The sequence below is a fragment of the Octopus sinensis genome, linkage group LG23, assembly GCF_006345805.1.
Source record: "Octopus sinensis linkage group LG23, ASM634580v1, whole genome shotgun sequence".
NCBI classification, from domain to species: Eukaryota; Metazoa; Mollusca; class Cephalopoda; order Octopoda; family Octopodidae; genus Octopus; species Octopus sinensis.
Window position 1 is genome coordinate 2,960,955 of NC_043019.1, and position 23,247 is coordinate 2,984,201.

Consider the following 23,247-nt stretch of genomic DNA (forward strand, 5'->3'; position numbering starts at 1 on the left):
GATGATTCTTATTGAAGAATCAAGTTTTCTGATTACTTTCAGCATATGGTAGGCAAGAATGAAGGGTTTTGTGAAGCTGGTTGTGCAGTCTGATGAGGCACAATTTAAGCTAAATGGTACAGTGAACTGATATAATCGTGTATACTGGGTACCAGAAAATCCTTACTTGCATGTGGACAAAGCAGTCAATTTACCAGGAGTCAATGTCTGGTGTAGGATGTCATCAAGAGTTTTAATAAAACCATTTTCTTTGAAGGTACCGTTACTGGAAAAGCATAACTAAACATGCCATGCATTTCCATTTTACCTACCATACATGCACTTCATGAAAATCATAAAATTTTCCTCCGACAACACAGTGTACCTCCACACTACTGCTGAGATGGATAAGCTTACATGGATGAGCACTTGCAAGGATGCTGGATAGGAAGAAGAGGTGTAGTCAAGTCCCCTGCATGCTCTCTTGATTTAACAACTTGGAGAATTTTTCTTATGGGGTATCCTAAAGGACATCATATATCAGAGAAAACCAGCTACACTGAAAAGCCTTTAGGAATAAATTGAAAAGGTATGTGTAGCAATCCCACTCAACACTTTGGCCAATGCTGCCCAAGCAGAAGTTTACCATACTAATATGTGTCTGTATGCTAATGGCCATCACATTTGAGCATGTCTTGTAATTGTAGTGGTTAAAGGTAACCTATATTATTTCTGCGATGTCTGAATAAATTTAGTATTAAAATACTTCTAAATGTTTTTATTTTCTTGACGTGTGTATATATTTTGGGGGATTCTGTATGTATGTAAGTATGTATAGAAAAAATGAAACCATAAAAGTATATTGCTTATGTCTGTCCCTCTGCTGCAAATCTGTCCCTGATATATTTATTACCCACAACTTATCTTCCTTAGACACACACACACATACACACAGTTACTTTATTGGCTAAAATATAATATATAAGCAGAATTATTTAAATTAACTATGCATATCATATATACATGATATATATATATTCTTTCATGTGTGCAAATAATATTTATTATTGTTGTATACATTTTTCAGACAAATCCATTAGTGGTAGTACAAAGTAAAGAGAATTAATGTCTAGTAAAAGTAAATATATTTTTGTTAGAATTGAATTCTTTTCTATTACTTCAAAGCTATCACCAGAGAGGCATTCATGAGATGGTAAATTGATGAAGTAGTACTGAAAATATTTTCTCTTTAGATAAGCCATCTGAAGAATGCCTCCCAATGAAGATACTTGCATTACGGAATGGTCAACTTTAACAATTTTAAATATATACAAATATGGTATATTTATAATAAGCATATACAGTTATCTTTAATTGCAAAAATTAAGACAAACAATGAAAAGATGGAAAAGAAAAAAACAACCAATTGAAGAATAGTTAAAAATACATGAAACAAAGTAGAAAAGAATAAGAGTTGCATCGTTTTCTTTACCAGTCATTTTCCTGTAATAAATTTTCAGGAAGTAGCTAATAGTTATTTTGAAAACACATTACAGATGCTCACAATTATATAAAAATCATGTTAGGTTAACAATATTTTGTTAGAAAATTCAAATTATTTTTGTGCATAGAAGGAAACTCAGAATAAGAGTTAGGTTTAAAGATAATAGATGGTCATGCTATAGATGAACTTCTACTTCATATAAAGATGTTAAGGTAAATGGTAGACCATTAGAGAATTTTGTTTAGTAACAATGCTCTCTATCGGGAAAAGATGATAAATGAATACACTAATATAATATATCTGCATTGAAAGGCAAATCAACATAGCATTAAATTCAAGTAAAATTAATAAATCTAGATACTGTATTTTAAACCATCTAATACAGTGCGTAAGAGTTTGTATAATGTTTGGAATTAAAGCAAATGAAGAGATCAATGAAGAAGAATATTTTACATCCCTGAACTACTGCTGCTGCTCTCTTGAGGAATATCTAGAATGAATATTGGCGTTAGGAAGGGTATCCAGCCGTAGAAACATTGCCAGATCAGACTGGGCCTGGTGCAGCCTTCTGGCTTCCCAGACCCCAGTTGAACCATCCAACCCATGCTAGCATGGAAAGAGGACGCTAAATGATGAATATTATCATTCCAGATATATATATCAATTTAAATAATTATTTACATGTTTACAACTTCTTATTAATCAATCAGTATTGAACATAAATTATAATTACCATTTTAAAAATATAACAGATTTTGCTATATGAATTTCTCCATATTACAGCTACTTAAATGCACTCAGAACAAATAAAGTTGGTAGTGATCTCTACAAATACTGTACTTACTAAAATATGATGACCTTTTTTCAAATTTTCACTTGAGAAACGTTCAGTTTTACATCAAGTTTTCAGAACTCGATACTAATGAAACTGAAAGTTTTATTTTCATTTCACAAAAGTAAAAAAAAACAGTATGTTGTTCAAAACCTCTTAACTATTATGCTATTGTTATTACCAACATCATCTTTACTAACATCAGTTGCTCCATATTCAGTCAGTAGACATAGGTTGCTGGCTGAAATATAAGTGGTGTCTCTATTGCTGAACATCAATTAAGTGAAAAAAAATGTTTTTGTTCCTGCTGTTCAAGTCAAATACTCATATGTGAATAATATAGGTTTAAAATCAGTGTTTTTTGTTTTTTAAAGATATAAATGAGCATTTAAGTTTTCTTCTTGAAATGCTGAGTTGTGATATATTTCCTTGACTTTTTTTATTTTATTATTATTGTCCTGTTTCAAGGGTGAACAAGTTAAAACTACAGAGGAAACAAAAATATAAATTTGTTGGGTTTCTTTTTTTAGTATAAATAGAGACATTATGAAAATAATAATTTCAAAACAAAGTTCATGCTGAGAGAAATTTCATGCCATTAATTAATTGAATGTGAAATCAATAACTTGAAATAATTAACTGCAACATTGAGAATAACTTTAGATAAACAATCAGATTGCTTCATTGGCTAACAAATATTTTAAACTGCTCCTTAAGCAAGCTAGTCAAAAATATTTTATTGATATTTAGAATTTAAATTTATAGCTTTGTTTTCTTTTTGTAGCAAAAATTCCAAACAATGTTTACTTAACACAAATAATTTTCACATTTGAACAATGAACATTTCCAAGGCTGAATTTATTATTTAATAATTATTTGTAGCAATGTAGCAATATATATTTATATATATATATGATGGTGTGAAGAAACAGGGTAATTTATTCCAAATTTACATCCATTCAAGTTAATTTGTTCCGAATTTATATTGCTATTTTAAAGTTTATGAAAATTAGTGAAATTCAGTTTATAGTTTAAGGCTATATGTGACAATGTATTATCTTGACTATAACAAAATGACTAATACAAAGGTATTTACATTGATACATTATACAAAAATAGTAAAGAGCCATTTGAAGTCAGATAGCTTCTCTTTCAATATAATATCATTTAATGTTAAACTTATTCTTACAAAACCACGTTTTTACTATGCTTTATTATGTTGCTTATTTCTTTCTAAGATAGTTATGTGTGAAAACAACATTCTGTTGAACAAGTTTGTTTCTATAACATCAACAATTCTTGGTATTGATTAAAACATTTTATATTTTATTCCCAGCTAACAAAATTTTTAATATCTTCTAGCAGAGAATATATAAGACCAATAGAATTTAAGGGGAAATGACTGAACAATTTAACAAACCTATCACACTTATATCAGACTTAAAAAGGAAAAACACAGCCAAAATAGTAATATAAAGAATAACTTAAGTGAATTATATTAAAAGAGTTTGCATTAAATATTTACAATATAGAGTTTTGAAATATCTATTGAAATGGTACTAAATTTATTTTGAACATTCTTGTCCATTTAATTTAGTTTAACATAGAATCATAACAATTGATTTTGTTTTATTCATATAGTTTTATACAAAACTTTGTTCTGTTTGTATTGAAACTGAATATTAGTTCCTAACGTTAGAGATATGAGGATCCTCACAGAACATGCAGATGAGTTGTACTTTTTATTAGAGAATTAATGTTATAGTAGAAAGACTTTCATTTTTATTGCTTTGTTTATTGTTGTTGTTAACACTAGGAGTACAGAGCGATCATTTTTGTATGTCTTTGTCTCAATTAGATGTCCTCATCAGTTGAAATACGATAATATCAGGATACTTAATTTATTTGAACTGAAGAAGACATCTTGCTAACACCTTCACTGCTAACCTCCTTATCAACTTCAAGGTTAGCTAAACCTAGTGAGTATTCTGAAACTGTCAACCTTCATGTTGGCAGATCTCTGGCTAACCAATATATAACTGAGTCATAATTAACTGTGAATGTTAACTCTGATATTCATACAGCTAATTATTATGAAAGAATGATATATAAGTGGAGGTGTTTAAATGGGATAACAGAATAAAATGGTCACTTGGTAGTGCTAGTGTTATGGTATAGCAACTGGCATAGAAGCTGCAACACATTTGGCAATAAATGCCTGATTTAATTTGCCATAACAAACCTAGTCAGACATCCATGTAATAAGAGCATCTCAGTTTACTTATAAGTAGAAATTCTATAAATCATTGTAGAAATGTAAAGCTTCAAAGGAAGTCTTCTGGAAGCGACCACATTCTTTGTACTAGGTAAATAGAGAAATTATACCTGTTTGTAAGACTACTACTTACCTCGGCAAACTAAAGTGAAGACATTGTTCATTACATCTTTGAGCTGGTTGAACTCGCTTAGTAAAAACATGTTACTTTCTGAGGGATAAGAACTAATGAGATGCAATTCCTGGGAATTAGTAAGATTAACACCCACAGTGATAATATGTACTCCTGAATTTCGAGTATGGATAGCTTCAGGAATTGTACCATATGAATTGATATTGGAATTACTATCCGTTATTAATATAGCAAAATCTCTTGCATAAATCCGATCACCATATCCTCTGCTGAACATGATGGTGTTTAATGTTTTTAGAGCATCAGCCATGTTTGCACTACCTCCAAAATAAGCAACTTTATCGATCGTTTTAAGCAGATCTTGTTTTCTCTTGACTTCATTGAGGTGGAACTGAATATGTTCAGAGGTGCTGAAAGTCATCATACCAATACGAGCCAACCGAGTATCAATGTCATATAGAGAAACAAAGTCTTTCATAAACTGCAGCATTTTCTTGAAGTTTCTCTCAGTAATACTGATGGAGGAATCCAGAACAAAGACCAGATCAACTTTTGCCAAGGAGCAATCTACAGAATAATTGAGTAAGGAAAAAGACTATCAGATTTTATGACCCTAAAGCTACTTACACTTTGGCTCATTCTATGGTCTTTCAACAGTCTGCAAGATTCAGAATCTTCCATCAAGTGAAAAAAAAATCTTTTTTCTTCTTTCCAAACTAATTAGAATATACTTTAAATAATTAATCAAATTAGCCAGGACTTTTGCTTTTAAATTACTTATTTTTACAATAATTCAAGTAATTCACAAACATAGTTAATATTTCTACAGTCTGAAGCACTTTCTAAAATTTAAGTAATACAGGTTAAATTAGTTATTTGATTTATTTGCTAATTAATCAAAATAATTAAAATTCTCAGGTGTATATACAGGTATCTTGACCTAAGAGATCTGGTCAACTGCTGAAATCTTAAAGTATTGTAGAAACTGAATTGAACACTGAAAGACAGTAAAATGATTGTTTTTTTCAATGGGGTTTGAAGCACATGGAACAGTGAATTAACCTACAAACATTGGATTCATAGAGTTAAGTAAATTAGACTATTAAATGTGAAGCATTGAAGACCGAATAGGAGCAGATAACCCTTTAGCTGATTGTACAGTTAAGTACCTATAGTTCTTTAAAGAGTAATGAAATATAAATATAATAATAACTAAGTCTTTTGAGGGGTCTAAATAACTAAGAGGTTTAAACAATAACCATTATTTTTCAGTTTAGCTATATACCATAACAGTGGCTTTAAATAATGTTTTTATTGTTATTCTCTAACTCAATACAATTTGCCTGTATCAAGGGGTAATACAAATTAAAATATCAATAGATTTGATATATTTTACTAGTTTAAAGCTTTTATAGATGATGTTGCCCTTTTTTTTTTTTCGATTGCAAGTTTAATCCTGGTATTTTCAAATCTGAAGAAAAATAAAAACGCTAGCATGCTTAATAAATCAATACAGACAATAGGTTACTTTCATTGACACGAGTAGTATTTGGCATACATTATATAAGCCATGAGTATCCTTATTTAATCATATTTGGTTATGTTTAATTTGAGCTCACTTACTAAGCTTCTCTCACAAAAAGTAATTCTTTAATCAGTAATTCTACTAAAGGACAGAGTAAATCAGTTTTACATCCTTTTTAATCCATATCACCTTGTCTGAATGAATTTAGCTACAAAGAATAATAACACTGTTCCTTGATCATAATAAATATGAAAAAAAATGTTTATCAGGTCTTATTCAAATTTTTAGATAGCAATAGAGTATTTATGAAAATTTATGTTTCTTCCAAGACTATTTTCCTTGTTTGTTTTTTAGCAGGCACAAAATTGCACAAGCTGGGATTCTTTGTTATTTATACATTTAATGTGGACAACAATGAACAAATGTAGTAGCATATTTAAATAGATTATCAATGGTTTCTGGAGCTATTGGTGGAGTTCAACTGATGAAGTCAATATCATCTGTGGCTCTTTCTCTTCTCTGCTGAATTATTGATGTATAAATCAAAAATGATATCCAAATTAAAATCGTTTAAAACTAGAATTGTAAGTGTCCATGTTTCCATGATGGATGTAATTTTGAGTACCTAAAAATCATATAATACAATTTGTGATTCCTCGTTCCTACCTAAACAGTTTTATCAGTGTTAGTAATAAATGAAACTTAAAATTATTTGATGCATAAATTAGCAACCAAAATATTATACAAAGGTTAAAAATAGATGGATAATGCAGTAACATAGACATCCCCCAACACGGATTAAAATTATTATAAGTGCAATATTATTCTATAGTGTGCCATTTTCGAGCAACATGTCTCCATTAGAGACTTTATGAAGTTTCAGAGAGAAGAAATAAGATTTTAATTTCAAAAAAAAAAGAAGAACTATTTCTATATTTAATTTAGAGATAGGAAGAGGAAATAGAGAGTTAGAAATGTAATCTTTGCAGAAGTTGAAGAGAAAATAGAAATGAACCCGAGACTGACTTAGGTAAACTATTTTAAATGCATGCACTAAACATAATCAAGCCTACTGAAAACGTAACACTATGATAATGAAAGGTTTTTGAATAAACCTCTATTCAGTAAATGATAATGGATATAGCTAGTTGACATTATTGTCTACAAAGAAAATTCATTAGATCTTTTGAATGGAAACTTAAAAACATCAGTAAGCTATTTAAAATAGTTTATTTTTATATAATAATTTTTAAGGCATTTTCTTTTCCTTTTACTTAACTAAAACAAGGCTTTTTTTAATAGTTAATAATATTCATATTAAACTAATATATAACTGAAGTTATTACATTTTAACTTAAATATTGGAAGTGATTTAAATAATGAAAATATTGTGGGACTGTCATCACTTACCAAGCTCGTTATATACAGAGAATTGAACTTATTTCAAGGAAAAGCTTAGAGAGAGTAAATTTAAATTAAAACATTAGGACAATTTAATACTAATTCTATAATACATTTTCACTAAGAATTATTAGGAATATAATTCATCTTCAAAAAATAATTTTACAAAATGTAATTATGTCTATTTTGGCACTTTAAAATACCACATAAAAATGGAATAAATTTTAATGGATGAAAATGTTGAAATATATTTTAATGCATCTATCACAAATTAGTAACTTCATATTCAGAGTATTCATACAGAATAAAATGACAAAATGTCCTAATTTTAATCAGGTTTGTAAGATATTATTTTATCCAAATTATATGACATGGAATACTTAATCAATTCAAAAATTTTAAACAAATTAGATTACCTGTTGTCCTGCCTAAAATCCAATCAGGGCAGTAAGATGAAAAAATAAAAATATAAAAACAATTATTAGGAAGTTTCAAATGTAACTCTACAAATGTGTTCTCTAATATTCTTAAAACAAACAATTTAAAAATCTAAAAGTATATTTGATAATATCTATCCTAAATATTTTGTTGCTTATTTTAAACAGCAATTTCTTTGGTTGCAATAAAATTTCTATCATATAATTTTGTAATCGACTTCTTTCACTTTGTTGGAAACATTCCCCAAGTAGTTCCCTTGCTATCTAATGGTAACAAAAACCTCCAGTTGATAGTGTGTCACTAGCTAAGCTATTGGAAACATTAATTTTAAACAACACGGCTACTATAGCATGTAAACTTTATAATTAGATACAATTCATTACAATGATCTAACTCCTGCAAAATCACTTCTAAGTATGCATTGCTACAGTCACTTTCACTATAGTTTGTAATATGTGCTGGTATGGCTGTGAGGTAAGAAGTTTGTTTACCAACCATATGGTTCCATTCCTCTATAATTAGAACACTTTCTCTTGCCTCATTTTCTAAAAAATTAGGACTATCACTCCAGATTGTCATTGGTTTGATACCCTTCCAGAGGTCCAAACCATCTGGCATACATGAGCCAACCAGGGAATATTATCTCTGATTAAGGCTTTTAAAATGTGTTCATTTTAAATACGAGATTCTAATCAACATGTGCTGAACATCAAAGACAAACAATATACCCACTAAACATATACAAATAGCACAGAAGGAACCATAAAACAGACTTCATGATGAATATCAAGCAAAAGCAAAAGGAATACAGATTGCAAAAACTAAGTGAACAGAGAACAGGACAAAATATATCCAAAACAAGACAGCCCAAATTAAAGGAGTATCACAAAACAAGATAAAATACAACTTCATAAAAGACACATCACAATACATATTCCACATGTTTCTAGGTTCAGTTCCACTACATGGCACCTTGGACAAGTGTCTTCTACTATAGCCTCAGGCTGACCAAAGCCTTGTGAGTGGATTTGGTAGATGGAAACTGAGAGATCCCATTGTATATATCTATGTATATGTATGTGTGTGTGTGTGTGTGTCTGTCTGTCAGTGTATATATTTGCTTTCAACACTTTACTACTTGACAACTGGTGTTGGTGTATTTACATCCCTTTAACTTAACGATTCAGCCAAAGAGCCCAACAGAATAAGTACCAGGTTTAAAGAAATAAGTACTGGGGTAGAATTGTTTCACTAAAATGCTTCAAGACAGTGCCCCAGCATGACTGCACTCTAATGATTGAAACAAGTAAAAGGTAAAAGACAGACACAAAACAAACTCCCTATACATTTATTATGTTATATTTTCTTTTTTGGGGTGGGGACAAGTTATTAGACCTATACTAAATATGTGTGTACATACCTGCAATATATCAAAGATGTTCACCTACATATCAAATAAAGTTTAAATGGTTCTGAATAAAGAGTACAGGGCAATGAAATTTTATGTAATTTATTTAAGAAAGAGATGTCTGAGTAAGATTTGCTCTCTTCTTTATTTCTTTTATTGGTTTCAGCATTGGAGGACAGCATTTAGTCAAACAAATCGACCCCTGGACTTATTCTTTGCAAGCATAGTACTTATTCTATCAGTCCGTTTTGACAAACCACTAAGTTACAGGGATGTAAACACACCAACATCGGTTGTCAAGCAATGGTGGGGGTGACAAATAAACACAAATATATACATGCATGAATATATACAATGGATTTCTTTCAGTTTCCATCTACCAAATCCACTCACAAGGCTTTGGTCAGCCTGAGGCTATAGTAGAAAACACTTGCCCAAGGTGCCATGCAGTGGGACTGAACCCTGAACCATTTGGTTGGGAAGTAAGCTTCTTACCACACAGCCATGTCTGCACCTCTAGATATCATCAGGCTAAGTAAAAAGTAAGCAACGTTTTGAAACATGAAATTCATCACAATATGTTTCAACAATGTGAAACTTTTATTCATCAGAGTAATTACCATTCAATCAACTCCTTTTTGCTAATGAGTTATAAGTTTGTTTATTTTAGTAACATAAAATGTCTGGAGTTCTGGGGCTGATGTACTTTTTGAATGCACTCTCAGCATTGGCTTGATATTTGAACTCTTTCTCATACAGGAAACCATCATGGTGCTTGAAAATATGGTAGCTGGTAGGAGAAAGGTCTGGGGAATAAGCTGGGTGGGGAAGAACTTCGTAGCCAACTTCTGGAGTGTCATTAGTGAAACATGTAGTCAAACATTGTCATGAAGAATGATTGGCCCTCTTCTGTTGGAATAGCAGTTTTTCATTCATTTTGGCAATTTCATGGCAATATGTTTCTGCAGTAATGGTTTATCTAGGTCTTAAGAACTTATAGTGGATGTGTCCAGCAGTACAACACCAAACAGTCACCATAACCTTCATTTTGAAGAGCTCGGGTTTAGGGAAGGTTTTTCGGTGCTTTATTTTGGTCCAATCACTGCAAAGAACATTTTTTTATAATTGCTCAGGATCCACTTTTTATTACAAGTTACAATATGGTTGAGAAATGGATCAGTCTGGTTATGGAGAAGAAGCAATGAACAAATTTCATAACTGTGCTTTTTCTGATTTTCATTCAAATCATGTTGTACCCATCTGTCGAACTTTTTTGATTTTCTGATCGCATGCAAATGGCTGCTGGCAGTTTTCTGACTAACTTGAAGTTCTTTTGCCAGTTCTCGAGTGGTTTTACATGGATCTTTTCCAATAACGGTCCTTAACTGACTGTCATCGATGACGGATGGGCATCCACTACACTCATGATCTTCAAGGCTCAGGTCTCCACTGAGAAATCATTTAAGCCATTTTCGAGCTGACCACTCACTGGTCATTTCCTCACCAAACATTTCGTTGATATCGCAAGCTGTTTCAGCTGCTTTATGTCCTTTCTTGAAGTTGAATAGCAAAACTGCTTGAATATCACACTCTGACAGTTCTACTTCAGATGATTGTAATAACGGTGAAAAAAATCAATGTTAATTTATTGATGCATTTGGGCAAGTCTATGTCTGTATTATCAGACAACTGCAAACAAATGTTTAAAAAAATTCAAAACTCTGCAAAATTCCAGTACAAATTCTTCATGGTTCAAAATGTTGCTTACTTTTTACTCAACCTGATATTTACCTATAGATATTATTTACATATAGAATAATTTAGATATGAAAGATTTCTTCCAAATTTATTTCTTCAAAGTTAACTAATCAATATTATGCAAAAACATTTAGCAAAATATAAAATATTTGTAATAATTAAATTAAATAATGTTATATAAGATATAAAAGATTTTTCAAATTTTGGCACAAGGCCATCAAATTTAAGTTGGGGTGGGAAAATTGATTACATCAACCAAAGAACTTGGTTGGTACTTTATTTTATCGAACCCAAAAGAATGAAAAGTAATCCTTCACTGGGATTTGAACTCAAACATAAAAATTCAGCAAAAATCCACTAAGCATTTTGTCTGACATGGTAATGATTCAGCCAGCCCATCACCTTGTTTCTGCCTAAATGAAAATGAGAGCATATGAAATGCATATGTGTAACAGAAATAATGTGTCTTCTCTTAACTATTTACTCAAAACAATTTGCAATTGTATTGTTAGTATCCAGAAGTGTGTTAAAGGAGAGTTAGAATTATTTCAATATAAATAATAAAATTAATTTGAATAAATGAAATAAAGACTCACAATTTACCCAAGTTGCTGAAATTTACTGAATTACATTTAAATAACAAAGAAAATAAATAGATAAATGATACCCAATTTGTAAACTTTGTGTTTGCCAATATTAATAAGCTGCAAGCATTTGTAAATTATAGATTACAATAAATCTGCATAAAAGTAATAATAGTTTTTTTCCCCCCCTTCGCTTTATTTGATGCAGCAAACTCAAGATAAAAAATTGAAAAGTAATTGAATATTTGTGAAAGAGGAAATTATCAACAGCTCTTGCCATGGCCATTTTGGGGGAAAATTTCAAAGTTATAAAACAAAAAGTGTTTGAGCAATGAATTGAGTAACATGCAGTGATTTCTTTAACATCAAGTGAATCTCATGAAGTGAAGAAAAAAAACATTTTGCATTTCAAATTTAAAGAATATATTTTAAAAAATTTACTATCTAAAATTAAAACTTTGTGAATACACTGAGCCATATATATTCATGAGTAATGGGAGGCAGGAGGCTAAATTGGAAGCTAGAATTATAGGTGCAGGTACAGTAATACATTAACTTTAGCATTCAATCCTCAGAAGAGGTGAGGTTGATGAAAAGGCCAATGTTGCTATCTTCAGTTTCATTTAGGTGTCTATCTTTACCTATGGTTATGAATGTTGGGTAATAACCAAGAGAATATAATTTGAAAGAGAAGTGGCCAAAATGCAATTCCTCTGAAGGATCCCTGGAGTAATATTACTTGACAGGGTGCATAGTTTGGAGATCATGGAGTCATTCCAAGTCATGCTGCTACTTCACATTGAGAGGTCACACCTCCAGTATATCAAGTAAGAATCGCAAAATGGATTCTTCAAGCTTAACCAATTGGCAGGAGACCTCGAGGTTGGATAATATCCATAGTCTCAGTTAGTCAGGTTTCAGAATCCAACTGGAAATGTAATGACTGTTGATAAGACCCTATGGAGGAAGTGCATGAGGACTTTATCTCCACCACTTTCCCAAGAATAGTGTGTGGAGAAAAATGGATAGATGACTTAAGAAAAAGAATTCTATTTGCTTGATATTATGTTGGTAGACTCAGTTATTGTCTTCTTTCACTCTTATTAAATATTTGAACCATGAATAGTATTAAAGTAATAGCAAAATATGAAGCATTCATGCAAGTGCAAATACCATGGTTGTTAGGTATTTATAAATGAAAAAAAAAAAGAATTAATGGATATTGACGAACCAATGGTTATTGTAATTCAACAAGTATAAATCCATATGTTCCAGAAAATTTATGTAATTGTGAACTAAAGTACTTTGCTAATTAACAACATGATAATTCACTCATTTCCTTTCACTTTCTTAACAAAGGAATGCTAAAATGAGAGACAAAAGAAGACAAAGGATATATGCATTGGATTTGACCATTTCTAAGTGAATTTCATCCACACTATGTATTAGATAAGTATTGCTTATAGTCATGTATTGACTTGAACAATCTAACAAAAACTTACCTTCTGGGCAAAACTTTTGGAAAATTTTCTGTTTTAAATACTTCAGCTCTTCAAAGTCTTGAACTGTATGCCGATACTTTTTAGTAGGCGTTGAAGCTATTCCATCAAGCTCTCTTGTGTCAACCAAGTCAATACCAATTGCATAAACTTGTATTCCATCACGCTGAGCGGTCTTAGCTTCTATTATAGTCCTATCACTATTTACACTTGAAACACCATCTGTGAGAACGACCGCAATATTTGGTACATTCACACGATCTCCATTTTCTTTTACAAACATTTTAGTACGCATGTCCCTTAAAGCATCAGCAGTATTGGTGGTACCGGCTTCATATGGAATATTTAATATAGCATTTTCCAGACTGTCTTTTGTTGTATAGGAATTTAAATAGAAACGTATCGTAACTTGTTCATTAAAGGTTAATAACCCAACACGTACAACCGAATCAATATCAGCATCAGATATGAGATCTTTTACAAACATAAGCATCTTCTTGAAGTTTACTTGTGATACACTTGCAGAAGAATCAATAAGGAAGACGATATCAGAACTTGCTGGCCCGCATCTGCCTATAGAATAATGTTGAAAACAGAACAATGTTGAACAATGATGGGCAAACTGACAAAAGTTGCCCTCTGATACACTATTTACATTTGACGGCTATTTGTCCTCATCTTGTTTGTTGTTAACACAACATTTCGGCTGATATAACCTCCAGCCTTTATCAGGTGTCTTGGGGAAATTTCAAACCTGGTTTCTTATTCCTAAGGTAGTTTTCGATATTATTATTATTCTTATTATTTTTATCCAGGTAACTGCCTGGAATTAAACTTGGAATCTTGAGGTTAGTAGCCCATACTCTTAACCACTACATCAAATGCCTGTGGTGTAGTGGTTAAGAGTGCAGGCTACTAACCCCAAGATTCCGAGTTCAATTCCAGGCAGTGATCTGAATAATAATAATAATAATAATGATAATAATAATAATAACAACAACAACATCGAAAACTACCTTAGGAATGAGAACCCAGGTTTGAAATTTCCCCAAGACACCTGATGAAAGCTGGAGGGTATATCAGCTGAAACATGTTAACAACAAAGATGAGGACAAATGTCCATTAAATGTAAATAATGTACATAATTCCTCATCTCTTAAATATAGAATTGCCCTCTGATGTTTGCTAAAGAGTTGATAGAAAAGATGAACTAAATTTACACAGCAATAGACAAAGAACAACCAACATGTGAACACCATAAAATACAAGCACAAAAGGAATCCCCCAATAAACTGAACAATACAAACTATTGCCTGAGTTGCCATACTGAGGCAAATTTTAAATGGAAAGCTAGATATAGAAAAACATCAAAGATAAACAATTTACCCAATGAACATGGACAAATAGCACAGAAGGAACCATAAAACAGACTTCATGATGAACATCAAACAAACACAAAAGCAATATCGATTGCAAAAACCAGGTAAACAGAAAACAGGACAAAATATATCCAAAACAAGACAGAACAAATTAAAGGAGTATCACAAAACAAGATAAAATAGAATTACATAGACAATATTAGACATAACCAGTACAATTTGAGTTACATAAATACTAGTAGTATATTCACTTAAAACAGAGAAAGAACATAAATCATATAATTACTACCAAAACAAAAAAAAGAACAAAAATTGAATAAACTCTTTAACATAAACTTAACATTTCAAATACCTATCAGATATGTATTAGCATGAACAATATTAGCATTTATTATATTGTAAGCAATTATATGAGGTCTAAAGATCAATATGGTATTTGCACTTTAAAATGGGCTGCATTCTTTAAGCCAGGGATGTCCAACCTTTTTTTCCTCGTGGGCCAAATTATAAATTTAAGTATATTTACTGCGCCACAAAGGCACTAAGATATAAACTTTTAAAAAGTTCAAAATATAGTGAATAAAATTTTTTTAATAAAAAAATATAAATACAAAATAATGTGCTATTGACAGTAAAAATGAAATTACATTTACACAAAATAAAATCAATGTGATTATTGTCATTGCATTTCTTTTATGATATTCTCAATATCTGCTTTTATGGTGTTATTCTTTACTCTAAGAATATTAGTTAAATGGCAATCACTCAGCCTATTTCTTTCAGCAGTTTTGACGTTTTTCATACATGAAAAGAATTGTTTACAGGAGTATGTACTATCCCACATGCACAACAGTTTTCTAGCTAAATTGGCATACAATTTCTTGTAAAAGTCAAGATGGTCAAGTTCTTAAAGATTCTCTACTTTGAAGCTCAATGAGTTCAAGCTGATACTTGGCTAGTGCTTCCATGTAAATGAATGAAAATGGATCACTCAACAATTGTAGTTCAGTAATTAAGCATCAACATAATGACTGAGTCTTTGACACAGAGTCAGCCATTCTACATCATAAACCCCATGGCCTCCCTCATTTTACCTTCCTGTATTGAGGTTTTCATTGGTCCATTCAAAATAGCACACTCCAAGAATAATTTTCTCATCATACATTATCAAAGTAAATGAAAATTTAACTAGAAAATAACACATAGAATTGCCAGCAGGCCACAAAGTGGTCCACGGGTTGGACATCCCTGCTTTAAACCAGTGTCAGCAATATTTGGCAATAGAAAAGCAAACAAAAAATGATTTTTTTTTGTTTTGTTATGAAACAAAGTAATTCGACATAAGTTCATCAATTGATCAATGGTAGCCATTGCTTGAAGGTTACATAAAGCTTGCGTGAGTTACAAATATGAAAAGCTAATACAATGAATTACATAAGATACTAACACATTCCAAAAAATATAACTTAAAATTTAATTTAAATATTGAATAAATATTTTATAAGAATTCTAATCTTGTCTACCCTGTTTTCTGGGGTTGTTTTGACTTACCTCCATCTGTATCAGGTCCTAAAAACAATAAAAATAAAATACAGTGAGAATAAAATTCATAAGTCTTTATGTATTTAAAAAAATTAAATGTTTAAAGATATAAACTGAATGTGCAGGTGCTGGAGGTATCTAATTAAGTGGTTTACTGGTGAAGAAAGAAATGATTCAAATTAATGATTGAATGTATAAAAATAACAGACATACCTGTCAAGAATTTCTTTTATTACTAGAGAGAAGAAAACTTCATTAACTTTTTACAAGAATTTTCTGAAAATGTCTTAAGTTTTGCATTCTTAAAAGTCACCAAATTTGCTGTTTCACCATCATGAATAGAAAGCAATTAATGAAGATAAAATTAAGAAAGAGAATCAAATGCTGGTTTTTTTCACATTCAATTGCTTTGCTTTCTGATTCTCTTTAAAACCTCTGTTGTATAATAATTCACTTCCTTTTGTAAAATATGTTTATTTGTATAGATATTTTTAATTGAAAATTATGAATAATACTTTTAATTATAAATTAAATAAATAGTTTGTTGAATACAATTACTGAGTATATAATGAACAGTGAATTAGAATACATTTGAAGCTAAATAATTCTTCAATTACAGTTTGAAAATCATTTGATGATCTCTAATTTGCAAAGTAGCAAACTATTTAGGATATCTGATAAATTTCTTATTTACTTCTTCCTCTGATTTATTTATTTAATTATTTTACAATTTTTATTTATTTCAGTTCCATTATGCTATTATCAATGTAGTTATGATATAATTTCATTGAAAATGAAAATATTGAAAAAATATTTAAAATTTAAACTATAAAAATATGAGTAAAGTAAGCGAAAGAAACAAATCTAAATAAAACCACATCAATAGCCCAATGTCTTACATATATTCATTAAATAGTTAATAATTTTAGAAATTACATCAAATGATTTTTCTGTAGTGTATGTACTACTGATAGAATTAATTCTAAAAAGCAGTTGGCAAATATTAGAATCTTTCAATAAAATAATATAATTATTAAAAAAACAACTGTCCAACTATATATATATATATATATATATATATATATAAGAAATGGCAAAAGTATAATGTTTGAATTGAATTTTTGAAGTGTTATTGATAAATGATATTCATAATTAGCAACTAGAATTTCTGATCAAAAATAAAAATGTATAAATACGTAACACAGATTCACAGAGCAATAATGAGATATTGCTAATACTTTATTTTTAGATTCTTAAAGTGACAAAAAAAAAGTAGCTATTACCTTAGAACTAAAAAAATAAAATATTTGTGACAGTTATATTCTTGTTATATATGCTTTACTCTTCTGTACAGAAAATATCTAGTTTTCATGATCTCAACTAAAGAACTGCACTTTTCATTTTTTTTGTTTTTGCCTGTTGCTTACAGAGAAGTTTGAAATCTCTTTCGAAAAATAATGAGAAGTTACCGTCATTATTCTTGTGATTATCATATGTCAGACTTATAAAAGGGAAACTTTATAATTTACATCAGTTAGATAAAGATGGGCAGTTTACAAATGTATAAAAGAAAATTTGAAAGCTATATAACTAACACACAAAAATTCAATGTAGGTTAAAGCATTGCTGTGATGTAAATTGTGAAATACTGAAAATAAAAGAAATGTTATTAGCACTAATTCTGGATAAAGCCATCAATAGTATTGCATGTGCCTGTAAAATACTACTAAAATGTGAAGCTGTGAATGAAATATTAGATTATGTTCAGGAAATAAAAGGTGAAGTGATATTTAGTGTTACCAAGTGATATTGTGATATTAAATCTTACCATGTGATATTGTGATATTAAAATCTTACCATGTGATTAATATTCAAGCTTACCAAGTGAAATCAGTAGTGCTGTTGGTGATGGTGTTTGAAACCAAAGCTGTGATGACTATAACCCAAGTGACAATATTTGAGACGTGATAAGAATCAGTTTGTATTTGAGGAAATCAAATTGAATATTAAAATAACTATATAAATATTTCTCATAAAATACTTATTAAAAGAATTGTAAAGATTATTTCTGCAATATAAAAGAGGATAATGTTAATATATATAATTCAGTAAATGTTTCTTACAAACTGGGATTCTCATATTATGTCCATTGTATATTTCTTTGTCAACATCTTTTCATTGTTATTTCTGCTTCACACACTATACTTATTTCTTCATTCTCATAACAGAAATCCAGTAACCAAGAAGGTAACCTAAAATGCCTGATACTTGAAGTGATCTAAAGAATCAATAGGCTAAAATGATATGTAGTAAATTTAGTTATCACCTACTCAATAACTGTCTAATATAAGACACATTTTACTTTGTGATAAGATAAAGTTATATGAATAATGTAAAAAATTTATAAATTCATTATTATTACAGTTAGCCGAATACTAATATTTCCACTAGTGGTTGTCAGTCACTGATATAATTACATTAAAAATTTTCTTAATTTTTTGGAACTACACTTAGTTTCAAAAATAGTTTAGAAAATGTTTCTTACAAACAATAAATATATCCATTCTATGGTGAAATGACTATAACTAAACACCATACAATTTTAATAAATGTTTGTGCAAGAGGTGATTGGTATTACTGCTTCTAGTCTAATTAGTATATTGTGAAAGAAAAAAAAGATTAAAATGTGCTATATATATATATATATATATTTATATATATAATATCAATTTGTGCAATCATATTTCCTAGGCAAGCACATACATTAAGGAAAGACAACCCTTATTTAGTGGAACTGTTTATTATAAATATATATCTGTATATATATATATATATAAATATATATACAATCTCCACAGTTTGGTAGTAAATTGTTTAAAGAGCAGCTTACAAAATTTTTTTACAATTTACTAGGATAAATGTTTGTTGTTCAAGTGTTGAACACTCTAATATACTTAAAATGTTTCATGTGTTGCTTAGCGACCTGTAAAGAGAAAAAAAAATAAAGTCAGTTATCTAATATTTTATAGTCACAATATTTATGCTTACATGCAGATATCAAAGTGATAGGCTCCTCCTTCAGTGTGATAAAATATATCCTCTGGATATAGCCAAATAATATTATAATTGTTACAAACAAGAAAATATGTGATAGATCCATGCATGATATCATGGTTGATTCTCTTGACACCATTTGCTACTGTTACTATCATAATCACTACATTTCAGTTTATTGGAGGTCTACATAATAATATCAAGTCAATTTGCTTCATTTCATACAAAATTATATGTTCAACATCAAATTACTGGTGTTTGAAAAATATCACAAATTTAAAACAAATATTTTAATAGTTTTATATAAGCAAATCTTTAAAATAAATATTATTTCTAAATTTTTACATGTAGGAATTAATCAAATTTTATAAAATCCATATCTATCAAGATTTATATATATTAGAAAATGTTGAGTACATCCTTTTATTCCAGTCAAGCTTATAATTGAAATAACATTATAACAAACTATCATAATGAAATACATTCTGCAATAAAATAAAATTATTTAGTATTACACTTATTGTTATTTACACAACATGGTTAAAAAAATGGATGATTAGAAATAAATTCATGCATAGATATAAAACTGATAATGTAGGAAATTATATATGTGTGTGTGTGTGTATTTATAGCCTGAGCCCTGCTTTGTATTAATGTAGTCTAAGTTACATACACACAGACATAAACACACTCATAAAGATGCATCAGATATAGTGCATACATGAACTATATACACATATATATATATATCAACTACTGCTGTCATTTGCAAACACAGACACCCTATTGTCCCTCCCACCCTTAACCCAGTGGAATATACAGATATGTAACAACTGGAGGAGAAGGGCGGCACCAGCAATAGGTTGTTACTTCTCAAATAGGATGAAAGGCTCAGCTTATCTCAGAAAACACTGAACTCAGCCAGAACAAATATCATGACACATTCAAGCTGAGACTGCAATGACTTCACCAAGCATTTAAATCTATGTTCAGTGAATATTTTCAATGTTATATAATTCTCATATTAAAAATGAAAAAGAAATGTTTTATTACATTGGAGGTATTTGATATTAGTCCTTTGTATGCAAAGCTGTATTATTCACAAAAGTTCCATGCAAACCTTTACAAGTACAGTAATATTATTAGTGTTTGTAAACATATTTAGTATATCACTTAACTAAACTATGATTAATCATAAATGGTTTATTTTCAAGCAGATCAAACATTCATTATAATTTAAATATTTTACTTATTAGGAATTTACAAATACACATAGTATATATATTTTTCATACATATACACACACATCTACATACATAAAAATGAACAAAATAATAGTTTTAAATTGTTTTAAAACAAAAGTCCATTTTAAACATCTGTGTTACTCGGATATATTTAATCTATTTTGGTCTTCTAGTGTGTAAAACATTAGTTAAAACAGTTGTTTGTTGAAATAAACAAATATAGTACACTGTTAATACTCAAGTTTATCTACTACAAATACTAAACACATTGAAATATGAAAACATGATGTTAGAATTTGTAGGAAATGAATGCATAGGTGCTCTATTACAAAAGCTATGTTTTCCATATGTTATACAATAGCAGTTAAAACATTTAATATAAGAAAAAAATATAAAAAGATAAATGAACCACAAATAGATACAAACTACAAGAATTCACAAGTGGCTGTCCTGAAAATTGTTTGCAATTGGTGTCTGATCACATATTTAAACAATTTTTGAAATGAAATTTTATGAAAAAGATTTCCTCTAAAACCTACCTAAAAATTATTTTAAAGAAAATAAAGCTTCTGTGAAAGCTGAAATTATGATGCGAAGGTTTAAAGTTAATATGATAAAAATATAGTTACGAAAAATAAATATTCTAAATATAATATTAAGAAGTACCTACTAATACTTTTTGAATATATACTATTCACTGTCAACTATAATTTGCTACTTCAGCTAATAAAATTCATATACTTCAGGATATTTGATATAGCCGATTTAAGTGCTGTTGTTACTATTTAATACATCCTGATTGAGCAGACTTATAACCAAATCTATTCTTGCCATGACCCTCTTGTATTTTCAGACATGGCTTATATCAGACTACAATATCTAATATGTCCTATTTTTTAAAGTGTTATTTGGGATAAATTTGTCAGTAGTTGCTATCAGATGAAACAGCCAGGCAGGGGCTCTGTGATTGGAAGGTACACTGGAAGGTATATTGCATAATACTGGTTTCTAAATCCATATTTTCAAACATATATATATACATATGTTATAATTTCTAAATCTCTCTTTTACACACCACTTTGAAAGACTTCTTTTCTTTAGTTTGTTACTTTATATATAAGGAAGTGGTGTGTAAAATACCCAATTCACTGGTACATCAGTTGAATACCACATAGAAATGGATAAAATGCAAATTACAAACAATTAACAATCCAATACAATTAACAATCCAATAATTTATTCATATTATAATATAACATTATATACTATGAATGTGATATCAGACAATATAAAAAAAATCATTAAAAGTATGTCAATTGGACTCTCTATTAGTTTAATGTTTATAATAATATATATATGTCAAAATGGCGAGAATGAGTGCTCATTGGTGGATAGAATTTCTTTTTGTGTATCAAGGCTACCATTGGTTTCATGTTAAGAAAAAAATACCATAAGATCTTAACAATTTTCCAAGCTGATCACATGGAGGAATGGTATTCATCTCCATTTTGTATATGTATATATTTAAATGCACTGGAATTTTTCTGATTTTCAAAAGCTGAGATAGGATAACATGGGGCTATGCTACAACTGTCTTGCTTCTGACTGGAGTTCAAAAATTCATAGAGAGAACGTGGCTCAAATTGATATCTGTTCAGGATACAATTTAATTGGTAAACCATGACCATAAGAGTAGGCTTAGAAACTTCATGTGGTAATATTTTTGATGCAGCAAGTTAAGGTTGAATGAACGTGTCTCTATATATATTGAATTAACCAATTAGGTTTGCTTCATGATTGAAACCTAAACCAAAATTTCAAAATTAAATTAATGATCTTAGACTTTAAGAAATTGATAGATAGATAAAATCATTTCTTAATTTTATCCCCAAAATTCTTTTTAAATATACAAACATCCTACTGTGATATACCTATTGTGAAAGAAATTTTAATAAAATACCAAAGGTAATTGTTTTAGAATTTCTGAATGTTACATAATTTAATGTAATATTGTCAAGAAAAACAAGCACTAGCAGTGGAACCGAACTACTAACTGATAATCCAATATCTCATCCAGCAGATTATTGTATCTGGTTTACATTGCAAAAAATTATATATATATATATATATATATATATATATATATATATATTATGGACACATCATTACTAAAACTACTTGAAAAGATCAAAAATACAAAAATATAATCTATCAACTTAATTTGTAAATTCAAATTTTAATTTTCATTGATATAGGGACAGGAAATGCTATTTTCAAATAATTTTGAACTTTGTTAAATTATATATACTACAAAGTTAATTTCCCTAACATACTTGATCTTTAATCCTATTTGTAATACTTTTATATACACATTCTTAGTTTGTAAAACTCATGAATGATTCCAGTTTGTTTTTGCCTTATTCATAATAAATAAATATTATGTTTTGACCTTCAGAGCGTAATTACAAACTTTTAACAGGACTAAAAATAATTTGATAATAGTGTGCAGGAAATATTTAGTATGTTTGTAGAGTAAGTTAAGTATTTATTTAGTTAAAGCCCAAACATCACATAACTGAAACTGGATTAGTGTCTGGTGCAGATAGACAAAACCAGATAGACAATCCACTGCAACATAGATTGGGTGTAGTGTAAATAAATGTGCTCTAAGAACACAAATAGAAATTCTAGG

At 29.5% G+C, this 23,247-nt stretch overlaps 1 protein-coding gene across 1 annotated transcript in view; it reads right to left on the minus strand.

Moving 5' to 3' along the window:
• LOC115223644 overlaps positions 1-23,247 on the minus strand; it is a 207,068-nt gene that overhangs the window by 23,581 nt on the left and 160,240 nt on the right. The window contains exons 62-64 of the mRNA XM_036512623.1: positions 16,267-16,284; positions 13,340-13,909; positions 8,066-8,077 (exon numbers count right to left, since the gene is read on the minus strand). Of these exons, the coding sequence (XP_036368516.1) occupies positions 8,066-8,077; positions 13,340-13,909; positions 16,267-16,284 (600 nt within the window). The remainder of the gene's footprint in view (positions 1-8,065; positions 8,078-13,339; positions 13,910-16,266; positions 16,285-23,247) is intronic.